At 43.9% G+C, this 17,231-nt stretch overlaps 2 protein-coding genes across 2 annotated transcripts; one reads left to right on the top strand and one right to left on the bottom strand.

Moving 5' to 3' along the window:
• Window positions 1-231: 231 nt before the first annotated feature.
• On the bottom strand, window positions 232-2,581 carry sprb (sepiapterin reductase b). Its single transcript, XM_061671116.1, is given in 6 exon segments — window positions 232-386; window positions 635-922; window positions 1,736-1,906; window positions 1,909-1,954; window positions 2,022-2,097; window positions 2,544-2,581. Coding segments are annotated over 6 exon segments (774 nt in total).
• A 1,178-nt stretch (window positions 2,582-3,759) lies between these two features.
• On the top strand, window positions 3,760-17,205 carry lzts3b (leucine zipper, putative tumor suppressor family member 3b). The gene is made up of 8 exons (XM_061671115.1): window positions 3,760-3,914; window positions 5,727-6,646; window positions 7,206-7,676; window positions 7,756-7,923; window positions 10,472-10,600; window positions 10,894-11,085; window positions 12,052-12,282; window positions 14,544-17,205. Exons 2-8 carry the CDS (start codon window positions 5,846-5,848, stop codon window positions 15,459-15,461), a joined length of 2,910 nt encoding a protein of 969 aa, XP_061527099.1. The 5' UTR covers window positions 3,760-3,914; window positions 5,727-5,845; the 3' UTR covers window positions 15,462-17,205.
• The last annotated feature ends 26 nt before the right edge of the window (window positions 17,206-17,231 follow it).

The following is a 17,231-nucleotide window of genomic DNA, read 5'->3' as shown; positions in this document are numbered from 1 at the left end:
CCCTAAATGTTATAAAATAAAATCCAAAGAAATAACATGTCGCACCGCTTTTATGTAAAAGATTCTTTCATACATACATCTTGTATTCATTTTATTTCAAACAGTGAGTAATATGCTGTGGCGTGGCATGGATTGCAAGGGTCACCATCAGACATGTCGCACAGCCTGAAAATGTGGTCCCCTTTGTCCACTCGTCATGCTAAAGCACTGATAACAAACACGAGGTTGAGATCACAACTCGAAGAAATCAAGGTGCGAGCCTGTGGCAAAGTCATTGTCTAAAAGAACTCTCATCAGCTTGGTTGCAGATTCCTGGCATGGGTACAAATGATACTGGATGCCGGTCAGCCTTTGAATTTTTTCCTGCATCTCTGTGTCCATTGGCCCTGGAAGGTAAGAAGAGAAAATATCACAAGATACCTTTATATAGTAGTTGAGACCCACCCGAAATAAGTGTAAATTTTGCACAAAATAAAATAAAATCCTTAGTTTTACCCCTTCCACATTCTTCAAATAAATAAATAATTGTTTTTTGGGGTTTTTTTTAAGCGCGATGTTCCAAAGGATGAACCTCAATATAGAGGATGAATACTGTATTGTCTATTCTTATTGGCAAAAAGCAAGTACGACGTACCCGGCGCGTAGCTGAGCACTTTGACGTTGGGATTCTCAGCTGCCAGCACCCTGAACATCATCTCCCTGGCCGCTTTGGCGGTGCAGTAGAGCACCCAGGAGGGCTGCGCCTGCAGCGCAAACATTGAGGAGCAGTTGACCACGCTCCATCGCAGTCCGGCTCTCGGCAGAAAGGCCTGCAACACTCCCGCGGTCAGCGTCAGCACGGCGCTAACATTAAGGGCCAGGTAGGAATTGACCCTGTCCAGCTCTGTGAAGCTCTCGAACGGGGAGATGTCGCCCAACGAGGCTGGCGGCAAGAAAAACATTTTTTTTTTTTTAAATCTGAAGTCATGGTACCAGCATCACATGCTGCCACGCTCATATACATTTGTAATGAGATTCGGTTTGGATGGAAAGATGTGAAAGTCAACAGCTCAGGCGTTGTGGTCTCATGTCTCTTTTTTCTTTTCCCTATTTAAAGCAAAACCACAACAACACAATTAATATTAAGACACTTGCAGTAAAATCATTTCTAGTTAGAGAAGAAATTTAGTTAGAAAAAAAATTATCGGAAAAGCACACGCACTTGTACTACACTGTTGCATATTTATGGCACAGTTTCTAAAATCTGAGTAATTCATTTTCAAATGATTTAAAAAAATTTATTTGAATGCCCACCTGTTCTTTAAAAAAATATTATGATTATTATTAAAATATTTTTTTTAAAATAATTTCAAGTTGGAATTCATGTTTAATTTGTATTTTTTTTAATGTTACACATCACTATTTTCACTTTTTTTATTTTAGGATAATTTTCCAATATCATGTCTATTTAAAATAAAGTTATCATCAGTATTCATCGTCATCTTCAAAAACGAACGTGCTAAATTCATAGTCATTCATTGATTGGAAATTGTTAATCCAAGAAAATTGGTTGGATTTCCATGTTTATATAGTGAAAAATAGAGCAGCTCCTTCTTCCATTTAGACAAATTCAGGAGACTTTATGGTTGAAGAATTAATGCAACATATCACTTGGTCAAGCAATTATGGTTGGGAAGCTCTATCGAAGATTTCTGGTGGGATACAACGTGGTCTTCCACATCTATGTAAGCCTCACCAGCATTATTGACAAGAAGCACATGTTCTATTTCTTTGATGCTTTGCCGTCCTGCCACGTTCACGGTGTCCTCCACGCCTTCTTTTGTGCTCAGGTCTGCTGCCGTACAGTAAATGGTCAGGTCCTGGACGTCCTGGAGGCTTTGCAGCAGTTCCTCCTTCAGCTCCTGGAGCGAGCCACCAGCAACAGCACGGAGCCCGGCTTGAGGTAGCCTGACGCCTGGAAGAACACATGACATTGTCTCTTCTTTTAGGTTTTCTTTCCCCCGAGTAAGTCAACTACTTACAAGGTGTGCAAGTGCCCGTCCGAATCCCTTCGAGGCTCTTGTGATGATGCACATGCACCGTCCCAAAGTGCTTCCACTTGCAAGAAGAACTCCAGACGTGTTTACGACTGCGACTACTACCTTGTTGAATGGTCAAAGCTGTAATGAAAACGAGGGGGCAGGACAGGAGAGCTTTTACTCATGAGATAAACGTAAGCACTGCATATTTGTACAGGCCCCCGTAAACAGGCAGCATGAAGGGATTTCGTGCTCTACATTTCACACTGACAAGACTTGAACACTTCAAGTCTTGGTAAGTTTTTATGTTGGAAACCAGTTTAATATTTCAGATTAAATACAAAGGAAGGGGACAGCATCGGATTTGCAACGGTTAGAGTTGAACTAAACCCTATCTACTACTTTTTTCAATGTAAGAAACCCCACACAAGGAGGGACAAAATGACCATGTGTGTGCTTACAGTTCTCATAGTGTGAATTGTAATCGAGGTGACTAATACAGCACACCACAGGCCACACACATACCGATTATTGTGTCCTTCTCTAAACCAGAAGTCTGTCATAGTGCCAAAACTGACCAGTGAAAGGCAGCGTGATGCTGCATGGCATCCAAAGAAGAGAGGGTAGTAGTAGTTGAAGAAGACTGTTGCTAGTTTATCCGGTAACTCTTTTCCTTGTTAGGAGCGTAAGCATTTGCAATTTAAATATTAAACAGGTTTAACATTTACGATTATTGGCCCAGACCGTTTTCCGAACAGATCGGGAAGGAAAGATCAGTCGAAACGCAACACAGAACAGCGTAATCGCTCAGTATAATCTTTCGGAGACTTCCGACAATCGGGCCTTTGCTAACTTTGATCGAGAGAGGAATAATGCTGAAATCGGGTCCGATTATCGGTATGTGTCCACTTGCGTTTTATCTTTCCTCATCATTGCTGTAATGCATTATTGCAGGACCACTTTAGGGGGGTTTATTCCGGTTTTATGCGAATAACCACAGATCTGATACTATGTCTCAAGATAATATGAGCTCCACTGAGGATAGTCAAATGCTCACGTGTCCTTTTCGACAACTCTTAACCTTTGAATGATTTTTCACACTACAAATCGGGGATCGTGCGGCAACATTTTGAGCCTGCTACGCTTTCATATGGTAAAAATATTCTACAGTGAATTGTGACAAATAAAATGAGGGACGTAAATCCCCAAGTGATACTGGACTCTTTAGGGGGAAAAAAATATTTTCAGTAGGCAGAAAAACACAATGACATGAGCTGAGGGCCCAAATGACCTGTATTTTAAAGACCACGGCGCCCTCTTGTGGTCAACTGACGAGAACGCATCTGTGTGGAAACCATGCAGTATTTTTCGATGCAAATTTGCTATTACGTCATACTGATTCAATTTATTATTGGTCGTAGTTTGCAGTGGCGTAAAACTGCACAGCATCAAATTAAGTATTTTGGTTACTTAATATCTTATCATAGACACAGAGACAAAATACCAGCCACACGTCTCATTATGATAGATGTTGTCACCACTGCAGTTGGAAATAATTTGCCCATCTAATTTGTTTCTCCATCCATCCATCCATCCCATCCATCCAAAGCCATTCTCCCGTGAGCGAGCACCGACTGGCCGGATGCCAAAAGGGGGCGTTTGCATCATGCAGCCGGAGGGGCGGGTCCAGAGGTGGGTGTGTGTCTCTCAGCTGATGCGCGTATCAAACCGAGCGACTCCATCATCAGCATCCGACGCTGACAGCGGTCGAGGACGGCATCCCGAGCCCCACCGACGCGCGGCGGCATCGCAAGATGATCGGGGCCCACGGGAAGCGGGACTGACCGCGGAACAACAAGGCAAAGCCCGCAAAACAAAACAAAAAAACAAAAAATAGTGAGTATCGCCTGTGACGACGGAGCGCCTCGCTGGTCGCTATAAGGTGGGGAGGGGTATAAAATAATAATAATCATCATCATCATCATAGTAATCATAATAATAATCAAGAGGTGGTGCGTTTGAACGCCCGTCAATGTCAACGAGGCCCGTGGATTTGATTCGGATGAGACAAGGGAGTTCGGGATTTCACGCGTGGGGCTGCAGCCTGCACGCGGCCTAGTGAGTGCGTTGGAAGCGCGGTGCAATGAGAGCTCGATGCGGATGCTGCTATAAAGCCGCCCTTGCCGCCCAGGGATGCAGAGAAAAGGGGGGGGGGGGGGGGTCGTGAGTGGAGGGAGATAACCACCGAGGCACCTATATAGACACTATTCCACTACTACTACTACTGCTACTACAGTCACCCAAGAGGAAGTGACGATACTGTATGTAACATTCATACTTGTTTCGTGGCTGTGCATGTTTACGTGTGATAATATCCATCTTAAATGGCTTTTACACTCAGCTACCATAACATTAAGTGCACCTGCATCCACTCGTGTATATAAAGAAGGTGCTATTGAGACATGCTATTTGAGGCACATCTCAGGATGAAGTAGTGCAATTGTACTGTACACCGTTGCAAACGACAACCAACAATAAGCATATTGTTGAGTTAGTCGCGCCAACGCCGTACGTTTAAACTGAGCGTTATTATATTTGCGTAGTTACAAACACAGCCATTATGGTAAATCAGATTATAGTGCTTGCATCGAGTGTGGAACATTATTTCATATTTACTGTTTTATGTAAAAGCGCCTAATCGTATGATTTTATATTCAGCTGTGCCCATAAATTGACATACCCTGGAAGAAATAGTGAAATATTGGCAATTTTCTGGAAGATATAACAGATCATGCAGAAAATTGTCTGAACTGCTAAAGCCATTTTCTATCGCATGATTTTTAAATAATAATTAACTGAAATTCTCCCAAAGGGCACTTGAATTTATGGACTGATAATACCCACATATTGACATACGCAGGTTTAAATGGCTATTAAAGGTAAGTTTCCACACTTTTGACTGTTTTCATTGGCGTCAGTGTAGTTAATGAGTTTCTAAGCGCTTGAGAAACCAAATGTACATTTCATCCAGGCCTGCACTGAACTGGAACTGTCAAATGTAAACAAAAGAAGGCAGTTGAACTTTAAATATCAGGAAAATAGTACAAAAAAATATATCTAAAGATGTGAAAACGTCAATGGGTAGTGTTCAATGTCTGATAAAGAAGCGGAAAAGAAGGGATTCTGTTGAAAACAAGCCATGGTCAGGCAGAGCAACATAAAATTTCAGCCATAACTTCGATGAAGATTGTTCGGGATGTAAATAGAAAGATAAAAATAATTTCAGCTGAAATATAGGCTTCTCTGAAAAAAAAAAAAAGTTTTGCTCATATTTTCTTCAAAGAATGGTATGTAAATTTATGAGCACAGTGCTGGATTAAGATTATTATTACAGTTTAAACATGAAACATATTGCCCCCATGTGGAGTAAACATGTGGCGTAAAGAGAATATTCTGCCTCGATTTGTTAATTTAGCCACCCCTTATAGCAGCAGTTGCTAAATTTGTTCCTCCTGTTTCCAAATGTTTGCAGAATTGTCTGCGTCAAACATATTTTTGTCACATAATAACGCGAGGCCTTAATAATTCAAATTCATTCAGTCAACGCCCAACAAATCACGTCCGCTCTCCGTTTAGTCGTCTGCATCTAATTCTATGAATGCAATAACAATATTGTATAACACCTCTCATTTCTCTGTGTTCCTCTAGTGTGTGTGCTCCCACTACCTGCATTAGGTTGTGATGACCCACACTGCATCCAAATGTTTCTGTGACCCTCCCCAAACCTGACTCCTAACCTCTAACCCCTGACCTTTGACCCCCACACTATGGGCAGTGTTGGCAGTGGGGTGGCAGGCGAGCAGGAATTTGCAATGAAGTCCGTTGGCACGAGGACCACGCTGCCCCGCGCCCCTCCTCTCTCACGGCGTTGCCCTGGTGACCGCAGCTGCAGCGCAGAGCGTCTGCCCCGACCCGCCGCCACTATATCCGACGGGACGGCCTCTAGCGACGAGCGAGGGAGCGTTAGTATCAGCACCGGGACCTGTACCGACCGGCCGACCGAAACGGCCTCCACCACCAACACGGAATGTACCATGGCGGCGGCCAACAACAACAGCCAGCTGGAGTGCGGCAACGCGGCTATCAGGAGGGAGTGGGAAAGGGAGAGGCAACGTGAACGGGGGAGAGACAGGGACCGGGACCGAGACTGGGACCGGGAGAGGTTGGATAGGGAGCGAGAGCGTGAGAGGAACAGGGAGAGAGAGCGGGAACGGGTGGAGAGGGAGAGGCTGGAACGAGAGCGGGAGAGAGAACGGGAGAGAGCCCGGGAGAGGGAGAGGGAGAGGATCGAGAGGGAGAAGATCGAAAGGGAGCGGGAGCGAGAACGGGAAAGAGAGAGGGAGAGGGAACGGGAGAGGCTGGAGGGGGAACGACTGGAGAGAGAGATGCAGGCCGCCGGTCTGGACGTGTGCGGGAACGTCGTGGGCCGAGGCGCCAACGAGAAGAACGGTGTTGGGGTGAACCAGCATCAACACAGAGAGATGGTAGCCGCCAGAACCGACGCTGAGAACAACCAAGCGGGACACAACCCACCCAAAATCATGGCGGTGTCAGGAAAACTGGAGCAGGTACTTCCCAATACCCTTACCAGTCAATACCAGTCTTTTACTAGTCACTTGAGCTGAAGGGTCATCGAGCCGTTCGTCTCATACTGCTAAAAACCAGGCTTGAAAAAACGAACAATAAAAAAGTAACAATATATATATATATATATATATATATATATATATATATTCCTTCAGTTAAGCAAAATTATATCTATATCTAAACTTTGTAAAACAAGTAAACACAGCTAACCCTTGAAAAAAAACCTCCGATGTCTTCAATAGTGTAGTTTTACAACAATTGTAGGTTTGAATTGTAGCTTCATCGTTCAGTCCAAAAACATAGTATGAGCAAAAACTTTTTGTGAGTAAGGTATGTTCACTGAAGAAACATTGTCCATATTTAGGAATGTAAATAGTTTCCGTCTTTGTGTCAGTACAGTGAGTGACAGGTGATGAAGTTTGCAGGGATAGGCTCCAGCTTCCATTAATTCTGGACAAGTGCAATAGAAAATGGATAATTGAATGCATCAGTTTCTCCTTTAGTTTTATACTCATTCACATATGTTATGGTATTTCCCAGGCAATGCAGAGAGACTCCGGCCTCGTTCGTCCGTCCGCCTTCAAACCGGTGGTTCCGAAGAGTTTCCACTCCATGCAGAACCTGGTGGGCCAGGCGGGCGGGGCTGGGAGCGAGGGCAAGAGCGAGACGAGGGGCGAAGGCTTCGGTGAGGGAAGAGGCGGCAGGAGAGGCAGGGATGGTGGAGGGGGAGAGTCGGGAGAGGTGCCGGAGGCCCTCCTCCTGGACCAGGAAAGCCCGGTGAGGGTCAGCAGAGGTGAGGGTGTGGGAAATCCCAATGAGGTGGTTCAGGGGGGTATGTCCGACTCTGGCAGGAACTCTCTGACCAGCCTGCCCACCTACACGGCTTCGGGCTCTGGCTGTGGACCCCCGGCTGTATTGGGGCCGCTGAGTGCTTCCACAAGCCACATCAACAGGTTGGGCATGGTTGGGGCGGCAGCGGGCTTGGACAAGTTAGAAAAGCCTGGCTACCAGGTAGGCACTCAAACAAACCTTCATCCCTACATGGCATCAGAATGGTTATATGCATTTTTTACCCTCGTTTTTCCTCCAGAACGGGCTTTGTGCGTCAGACAGCGGTCGATCTTCGTCGGGGAAGAGCTCCTCGTCCTATCAGAGGCTGAGTCACATGAGTGATGCACCGGGACCATTACGCCCCTCCCCTTCCTCGGATGACATCATCCAGGACCTGGAGGACCGCTTGTGGGAGAAAGAGCAAGAGGTCAGTACATGCAGGTGTTGGTCCCTGCAGGTCAATTGCCCTACAGCAGTATTAAGGTAAGGTATAACTTGGTTCAACTGAATATAAATTTGAGCGTATAACAGCTGACAACACCCTGGACTGATCATCTGTCAATCATAGGGCGATTGTGGTTGAAGCATTGATATTGAATTGAGCCTGGCTGTGTGAAAGGCAGCAATGTGAACCACTATGCTACCCTAATTTCATTCATATACAGGTCAAAATCACGATAAAGTGCCTTTGGTGTCTTCATCAGAATCAATGTCATTCTGAAAAGAGTCATTTTAATCATGTATATTCTATTTTTATAGTCATATTGAACATTTTGCATGTGATTCTTCTTCTTCTTCTTCTTCTTCAATGGAGACTGAAACAGTGGATAGTTGCAGAAAAAAAATGTACACTTATGTTTCATAATTTTCATCAAATGATGCATGTAGCTGGATCTTGTCAAGCTTAATATGTCCACTCTGTCATAGTAAATTATCCATTTGATATAAAAACCTTTCAGAAATTCTAAATACTTGTTAAACAGTAGTCAACTTTAACTGAAACATGTAGCTGAGTGAAGGTCCACCATGTGCTCATTAAATGCTAAAATTAGCCCCCAAAACATGTCCACCCTGTCAGCAAGATCAACATCTACTCAAAATAATGAATACGAAGTTCAATGGAAAAGCCCAAACCTTTGGGGGATGAAATAGGGACGTGTCAAAGCCACCGAATGGTGATATTGACTCATCCAGTACACCAAATTGCATCAAAAGTCTCTCAAAGGCACTTCACGTGGTTTATTTTTTCTTTCCATTTATACCTTTATTTGAATGGGACACTCCATATTAACGGACACAGTATTGTGCAAAAGTCTTGTTTTAATGACCTTCCCCACAGCATGCCAGTAAAACAATAAAACGTAGGAGTAATTCAGGTGCTAGGAATCACATTAATTCAGGTACCATTCCATTTTGGTTTTCAAGGAGCAGGTGCCTGTAACTTTCAAATTGAATTTTAGTTTTTGCCCTAATATTGTTTAAAATGGTGATTGTCATGCACAGACTTGTAAATGGTTCTGAACAACATTTAACTGCATGCTGTACAAACTTGTCAGTCTATACTCTGCCTTTTTATAGAGTGATAGATAACTCATATACAACCCCAATTCCGATGAAGTTGGGACGTTGTGTTAAACATAAATAAAAACAGAATACAATGATTTGCTAATCATGTCCAACCTATATTGAATTGAATACACTACAAAGGCAATATATTTAATGTTCAAACTGATCAACTTTATTGTTTTTAGGAAATAATCATTAACTTAGAATTTTATGGCTGCAACACGTTCCAAAAAAGCTGGGACAGGTGGCAAAAAAGACTGAGAATGTTGAGGAATGCTCATCAAACACCAGTCAGGAACATCCCACAGGTGAACAGGCTAATTGGGAATAGGTGGGTGCCATGATTGGGTATAAAAGGAGCTATAATTAGGAGCTTCCCTGAATTATCATTCACAAGCAAAGCTGGGGCGAGGTTCACCTCTTTGTGAACAAGTGCGTGAGAAAATAGTCGAACAGTTTCAGGACAATGTTCCTCAATGTACAATTGCAAGGAATTTAGGGATTTCATCATCTACGGTCCATAATATCATCAAAAGGTTCAGAGAATCTGGAGAAATCACTGCATGTAAGCGGCAAGGCCGAAAACCAACATTGAATGCCCGTGACCTTCGATCCCTCAGGCGACACCGCATCAAAAACCGACATCGATATGTAAAGGATATTACCACATGGGCTCAGGAACACTTCAGAAAACCAATGTCAGTCAATAAAGTTTGGCGCTACATCCGTAAGTGCAACTTGAAACTCTACTGTGCAAAGCAAAAGCCATTTATCAACAACACCCAGAATCGCCACCGGCTTCTCTGGGCCCGAGCTCACCTAAGATTTACTGATGCAAATTGGAAAAATCCACATTTCAAATTGTTTTTGGAAATTGTGGACATCTCCTCCGGGCCAAAGAGGAAAAGAACCATCCGGACTGTTATGGACGCAAAGTTCAAAAGCTGAAGCTGTACATCAAGCAAGAATGGGAAAGAATTCCACCTTCAAAGCTTCAACAATTACTGTTCTCAGTTACCAAACGTTTATTGAATGTTGTTAAAAGAAAAGGTGATGTAGCACAGTGGTAAACATGACCCTGTCCCAGCTTTTTTGGAATGTGTTGCAGCCATAAAATTCCAAGTTAATGATTATTTGCTAAAAACAATCAAGTTTATCAGTTTGAACATTAAAAATCTTGTCTTTGTAGTGTATTCAATTAAATATAGGTTGAACTTGATTTGCACATCATTGTATTCTGTTTTTATTTATGTTTAGCACAACGTCCCAACTTCATTGGAATTGGGGTTGTAGTATTGCTAAACCAACAAATCTAATGCTACAAATCCAAAGCTAAGAAATTTACTATCTTCTCCTATCTTCCGTTAAAGTGTATTATAATATTTCCAAATAACTCGCTCGCCCGCTAGGTGCAGCACATGCGCCGCAACTTGGACCAAAGTGAAGCCGCCATCATTCAGGTGTTTGAGGAGAAGCAGCGCGTGTGGGAGCGACAGATGGATGAGTTGAGACAGAACTATGCCACGCGCCTGCAGCAGGTGACCTCACTGCATCCTCTTGACTCCCACCACTGTCCTTAAAATGTCGCTGCACAGTCTGGGTTCCCTCCTTCAAGGCAAATTATTGAACATGTTGACTTATGTCGAGAGAATTACGTTTGGTGTGTGACGCAGATGCAGTTCATGTGAGTTGCATCTGCATCGTAATGTCATGATGACCCACTCTTGAAGCCTCCAACTAGTCATTTAAAGGCACCGGCACTGATGCGCAACACATAAAATCTCTTTTTACGGCAAAATGGCCACAACAATTACTGTGTAATCATCTGCAGGTTACGCGGCGTGCACAGCGTTCGCAGACCGCCCTGCAGGCCCAGATAACCCGTTTGTCCCAAGACAAGAGGAGGCTCCAGGAGGAGATGGCTGCCCTGCTTGCCCAGCGAGAGGAGCTGGAGCGAAAGTGTCTGGATTACAGGAAGGAGCAGGCTGACATATTACCACGTCTGGAGGAGACCAAGTGGGAGGTAAGATTTATGAGCACTTGACCCAACCTCCAAAGTCGAACGCAATCCATTCTGTGGTTCTGATTGTTCAATAAAGTGTTTATCATAAGAAACACTTAACTCTTGAGATTAAACTCCTTTAAACTTGTTTGACTGTCTTTACCATATATTGCTTGACCATACGTTGGTTGAACTACAAATTGTCCAGCTTTCGGAATTCGACTTTGGAAGTTCCACTGTAATGCATACAGTCTGACACACAATATTTATATTCAGTTCCACCAAATATTCAACTTCATTTTATTTGTAAAACACCAATTCACAACAAAGGTTATTTTGTGGCCCTGTACACATACTAAACATAGGTTAGGATTAATAAGAGGTTAGTGACGTATATGGCAACTTAACTAATAAATGGATCATCACAGTGAAACAGAAGAATGTAAGCATCCAGCATCAAAGACAAAGAAGTCTAAACTTCAAAACAAGAAAATCGTAGCAATTTTCACTGTCTCGCAGTTCAATTGGAAACCGCGTTAAAGCGGCGAGTAACTGATAAATAAGCACGACTACAGATTAAGAGAGTAAACACCTCCACTAAGCACATACAATCACCTGGAACACTACGTCAGTGGAGACAAGGTTCAAGCCTAGTGGTCAGGCAAGAGAACCCATGTCATCCATGTCAGTCCATCATCACAGACCTAAAATGAGACAATGTCATAACTGTACCTTAATACTAATTTTTTTTTAAAGTGTCATGGTTTCCCATAATCATCACCACATTAGACTTGTAGACTTCCTGCAGGTGTAGTGACAAAGAATAGCAGCAGCTGTGTCAATATAAAGTTTCATGAAAATGGAGAGTGCGTGAAAATGCTTGCATCTGTAAGTTTTCAGTTTTCAGATATTCCGCCCTGTAGAGTGCTCATAGAAATGGAATAAGACACTAAAAACTCAACCTCTCTTTCTCCGCTGATGTGGCAGGTGTGTCAGAAGGCCGGCGAGATCTCCCTGCTGAAGCAGCAGCTGAGGGAAAGCCAGGCAGAGGTAACGCAGCGGGCGGGGGAGATGGTGGCTCTGAGGGGCCAGCTCAAAGAGCTCAATGCCCAGCTGAGGGAGCAGGAGGAGGCCATGCTCGGACTGAAGGAGTCCTACAGCACCAAAGGTCTGGAGCTGGAGAAGTGCGAGGCGGACCTGAGGAGGACTCTGTCGGAGGCGAGTTCCAATTTCACTTACTGCATTATGATGGAAAACAACTTTTTGTAAACTTGAGTGTATGTATTTAGCTAAATATTAGAAACACCTCTCAGTAAGATGCAGTGCTTTTCAATCAATGAGAAACAAACAAATATTTTACCCTGTACTCAAGACAATCTTAAATTTCATGCCTATGCGGGCAAAGAAGGGAACAAAACACAAAAAAATAATTTCCAATAAGTGCAACTGCTGGTTCAAGAAGGTTCCCAGTAAATCCAAATAATTGAAATTCTAATCCATAAAACCCTTGCTGGGAAGGAGTAAGAGGAGCAAGTCGAAATGGGAATTGAACAACATTCAGCCAAAGCCAAAAACAATTTGATCTTTCATGCCGGATGAGTTTATAAGAAGCTTATATAGATAAAATATGCATATGTGCACTTTATGCAATAAGTAGAGGGTCATCTAAATTGAGAACGATTGTCTTAAAATGTTAACTGCGTGCATTTATCAGTTGTGTTTTTACCACATTAAAACTTCAAACAGCTAAGTAAGTTATTACAAGATTCTTCATTTTGAACTGCACTTTGAGCAGTTCGAATGACTAATATTGCAATAGTCCGGTGCAATGACCATTGTGCAAAGGGCGCTGAGACTTCAAGGAGTGTATGCGGTTTAATGTGACGAGTAGTGCGATCATCTGGGACAATGTTGGTTGTGCAAATGTTACAGATGCTTCTCAATCAGTGTGCAAATGGAGCAGATGCTACTCTGGCATGAGTGGCCAGTTTATGCAAATAGTGCAGCATGGCGAGACAACTACAGTGAGTGCACGAGTAATACATAATTGGCCCCACAGAAATGTGACAATGAACTCAAGTCAAAAAATTGCCAGCTTGTTGTAATGGAATTACAGGTTAGCTGTTTAACAAGTTGATTGCAAGAGGGAAGAAGCTGTTGGAATGTCTGCTCGTTCGAGTTTGCATTGATCGGTAGCGCCTACCTGAGGGAAGGAGCTGGAAGAGCCGGTGACCGGGGTGCGGAGGGTCCGAGAGGATTTTGCACGTCCTTGTCTTAGTTCTGGCAGCGTGCAAGTCCTCAAGGGTCGGTAGGGGGGGTACCGACAATCCTTTCAGCAGTTTTGATTGCCCGTTGCAGTCGGAGTTTGTCCTTTTTCGTAGCAGCGCCAAACCAGACTGTGATGGAAGAACACAGGACCGATTCGATGACCGCTGTGTAGAACTGTCTCAGCAGCTCCGGTGGCAGGCCGTGCTGTCTCAGAAGCCGCAGGAAGTACATCCTCTGCTGGGCCTTTTTGAGGACGGAGTTGATGTTGGTCGCCCACTTCAGGTCCTGAGAGATTGTAATTCCCAGGAACTTGAAGGTCTCAACGGTTGACACAAGGCAGCTGGACAACGTGAGGGGCAGCTGTGGCGAAGGATGCCTCCTGAAGTCCACGATCATCTCTACAGTCTTGAGCGTGTTCAGCTCCAGGTTGTGTCGGTCGCACCACAGCTCCAGCCGCTCCGCTTCCTGTCGATATGCATACTTGTCACCGTCCTTGATGAGGCCGATGACAGTGGTTTCATCTGCAAACTTCAGGAGTTTGACAGTCGGGTTCGCTGAGGTGCAGTCGTTCATGTAGAGAGAGAAGAGCAGCGGAGAGAGGACATAACCTCGCGTAGGTCCCTGCACTGTCGAGGTGTTCTAGGATGAAGTGCAGTCCCATGTTGACTGCATCATCCGCAGACCTGTTCGCTTGGTAGGCAAACTGCAGGGGGTCCAGCAGGGGACCTGTGACACTCTTGAGGTGGTCCAGCACGAGACGTTCAAAGGACTTCATGACCACAGATGTCAAAGCGACAGGCCTGTAGTCATTCAGACCCGAGATTGCAGGTTTCTTGGGGACTGGAATGATGGTGGAGTGTTTGAAACAGGATGGAACTTCGCACATTTCCAGAGAATGAGAAACATGAGAAATTACGGTATTACTTTTATTGCTTTGGCCTGAGCACAAAAAAGCAAATAGCTCTTCTATTTTTTTTTCAATGGATAACAGAGATAAGTTCACAAAAAATCTTCGAATTTGCAAATAATGAAGTTCAAATATGTTGGGTTTTAGTAGTACATGTATATGATGAGGTGATTATACATTTATCTGGTTTTCAGGCATAACGGCGCCCTCGGAAAATCAGAACTACAGTGTGGCCTGTGGCAAAAATGAATTGGACACTTTGCTTCAAGAGAATAGCACTCAACTTGATCTTTCCTTCCTCCAGGTGTCCATCCTTCGAGAGAAGCTGGGTGTTTTCGAGGTAGAGGTGCTGAGTCTAAAACGAGCTCTGAATGAAGTCAGCAGAGGAGCCGAGGTTGTCATGAGCCCAAACTTAGCTGCTGCGGGCCTGTTGCCACCCTGGGGAATGGTCCACTGTCCGCGAACGCCCGGCGATCCGTCAACCAACTCCCTCCTCCCTACGGCCGACACGCTGCTGAGTCTTCAGAGTGACGAAGCCAAAGCCCAGAGGCAGGAGGCTCAGCGGCAACGCGAGGAAGCGCAGTGGCAACAGCAGCAGCGTCAGGATGCCCACATGCAGCAGGACATGCAGATGCGGCAGGACGCTCACCTCCGCCACGAAGCCCAACTCCGCCACGAGGCCCAGCTGCGCCACGAGGCCCAGCTCTGTCAGGAGGCCCAGCAGCGGCAGCAGGACGCTCACTGGGACGAGGCTGGCGAGCTGCGCAGACAGCTGGAGCAGCTGCAGGCCGCCCTGCGCCTCGAGCGGCAGCAACGCGAGCGCCAGGCCCTCAACTTCGACCAGGAGCGACACACCTGGCAGGACGAGAAGGAGCGGGTGTTGAAATACCAGGCCCAGTTGCAGCTGAGCTACGTAGAGACCCTGCAGAAGAACCAGGCTTTGGAGAAACGGATGAGCCAGCTGGGAAACAAACCCAGCACCGCATGCACCGTCCCCACCACCACTGTCACCAACAGCTCCCCTTCCTCTTCATCCAGTTCTCCACCTCCACAATCCCTCTCAGCTCTCTCTCCTCAGCCACCACCATCTATCCCCGGTCCCATCACCCTCACCCTTTCCCCGCCTTGCGAAGACCAAAAGGGTCCGCCATCTCTCCACCAGCTTGCCCCTCCTTGGGCAGGACCCTCCCGCCTGGAGAGGATAGAGTCCACTGAAATTTAAGAAGAAAACATGCATGAAAACGCTCCCAAAATTGCCCAACAAACACACTCACAAAATACCACATCACATCGTACTGTAAGAGAATTTCAGCTGACCATAATCATAAAAACACCAAACACAAGCAGGTTGATTAAAACAGAAAATGTCCACACAAAGTTGCACACCACCTCCTGCATTATCAGAAGAAGAAGAAAAAAACTGTGCCACACTGCAGGACAACAAACTGACTTTGTTTAGGTGACAGCACTAACACAGCGGTCGTTTATTTCATGCCCGTGCCAGGGAAAAAAGGACCAAGACAATCAGGGATATTGTCAGAAATTACAAAAAGAGTATTATCATTATTATTATTATGCGACATTTATTATTCATTGTAAGTCTGTGTCAGTCGTATAACGTACAAGTAGAACTAGTGGTCAGAGTGTGTGACGTTAACCTGCATTTTTGGCCAGAGAGCGCCTTACTCCATCTTTTCCAGCATGTGTAAGAAAATAACTATTGCTGGGATCCAGAAAAAAAAAATCAAGTGTGAATATAATTTGCAGTGCTTTGACTATATATATTTATCTATATAGGTCACCCACTTATTCCACATTAGGTGACATCACGCTGTACTTTTCCCATTGAAGTCGGTTTTCATGACATTTCATGCACAACGTCCAACATGCATGAGTCAAACATATCCTCAAATCCAACAGAGCTTATATTTTGTAAAATAATAATAATAAATTAATTATATGTTTAGATGATAATCAACCCAATCCAAATATTATGAGAAGTTTTAAGTTTACCTTCACCTGCGGTGACTAAAAATGAACCCTAGAGGTCGGTATTGATCTATCACGGTGCTCCAAGATGACTTTCTTTCCTCCTTAAACTGTATAACGGTGGAAACAAATGAATGGAAGCACACCAACTCAATTTGCTTAATGTCAGGAAATAAATCCCAAAGTTAAAAACAAATAAAATAATATAGAATTTATGTTATAGAAGAAATAAATACTTATAGTTATAGATTGTACACGTGTGTGAATGAAGAAGTGTGTGCGTGTGTGTGTGTGCGTGTGTGTGTGTGCGCGTGCCAGTTTATAAAGACTGATGATAGAGGGACTAGTGGCAATATTGCAAGTACAAATATATTAAGAAAGAATTATTTGATTTTTGTTAAGTAGAGTAAAATGGAGACGAAGAGAAGCGGGTGTTAGATTTTGTGCATCTGTTTATCTGCATCGTTTATTCAGACTGAATAGTGGGAGCGTTCAGCCTAACTGCACTACATCATGTCCAGTTGACATGTACATTAGACTCCAGTATGAATACCATGGCTTTTATATGTGTTGTTCATGCCGGCATACAAGGATGTTGCTCAAGAATATTAACGTATCGCTAGGGAATCACATAGTATTATCATCTTTATTACTGTTATTATAAATATGGTAAAATGACAAAGAAAATGTGCCATTGAGGTTTTTTTTTCCTTTTTTTTTTTTTACTCTGTAGATAGCATATTGGCCTATCATAATGGTGTAACCATGACCACATTGTTCCCCCAACACCCCGAAAAAGAGAAAAGATGCTCCTTTTGATGTAGGTGATAAACGTAGTTACAGTATTGCATTGTTTAGAGAGCAAAATGCTATCAATTTTATACATGTTTCAGGTTTATTGTTTACAGATATGTTATTAGTATTGTTCTGGCTTGATTAAAACCACATCTTTGTTCAAATCAGCTGACTGAATAAACGTGACTAATTCAGCTGTTCTTGTTGA

Source organism: Phycodurus eques, chromosome 3 (assembly GCF_024500275.1).
Source record: "Phycodurus eques isolate BA_2022a chromosome 3, UOR_Pequ_1.1, whole genome shotgun sequence".
Taxonomy (NCBI): Eukaryota; Metazoa; Chordata; class Actinopteri; order Syngnathiformes; family Syngnathidae; genus Phycodurus; species Phycodurus eques.
Note: the sequence above shows the minus strand (reverse complement) of the source record. Positions and strands in the feature narration are given on the sequence as shown.

Coding starts and splice junctions, on each gene's coding strand:
- lzts3b (XM_061671115.1), top strand. CDS start 5,846: ATGGGCAGTGTTGGCAGTGGGGTGGCAGGCGAGCAGGAATTTGCAATG. Junction 10,601..10,893: donor ATGCCACGCGCCTGCAGCAG/GTGACCTCACTG, acceptor AATCATCTGCAG/GTTACGCGGCGTGCACAGCG. Junction 11,086..12,051: donor TGGAGGAGACCAAGTGGGAG/GTAAGATTTATG, acceptor CTGATGTGGCAG/GTGTGTCAGAAGGCCGGCGA.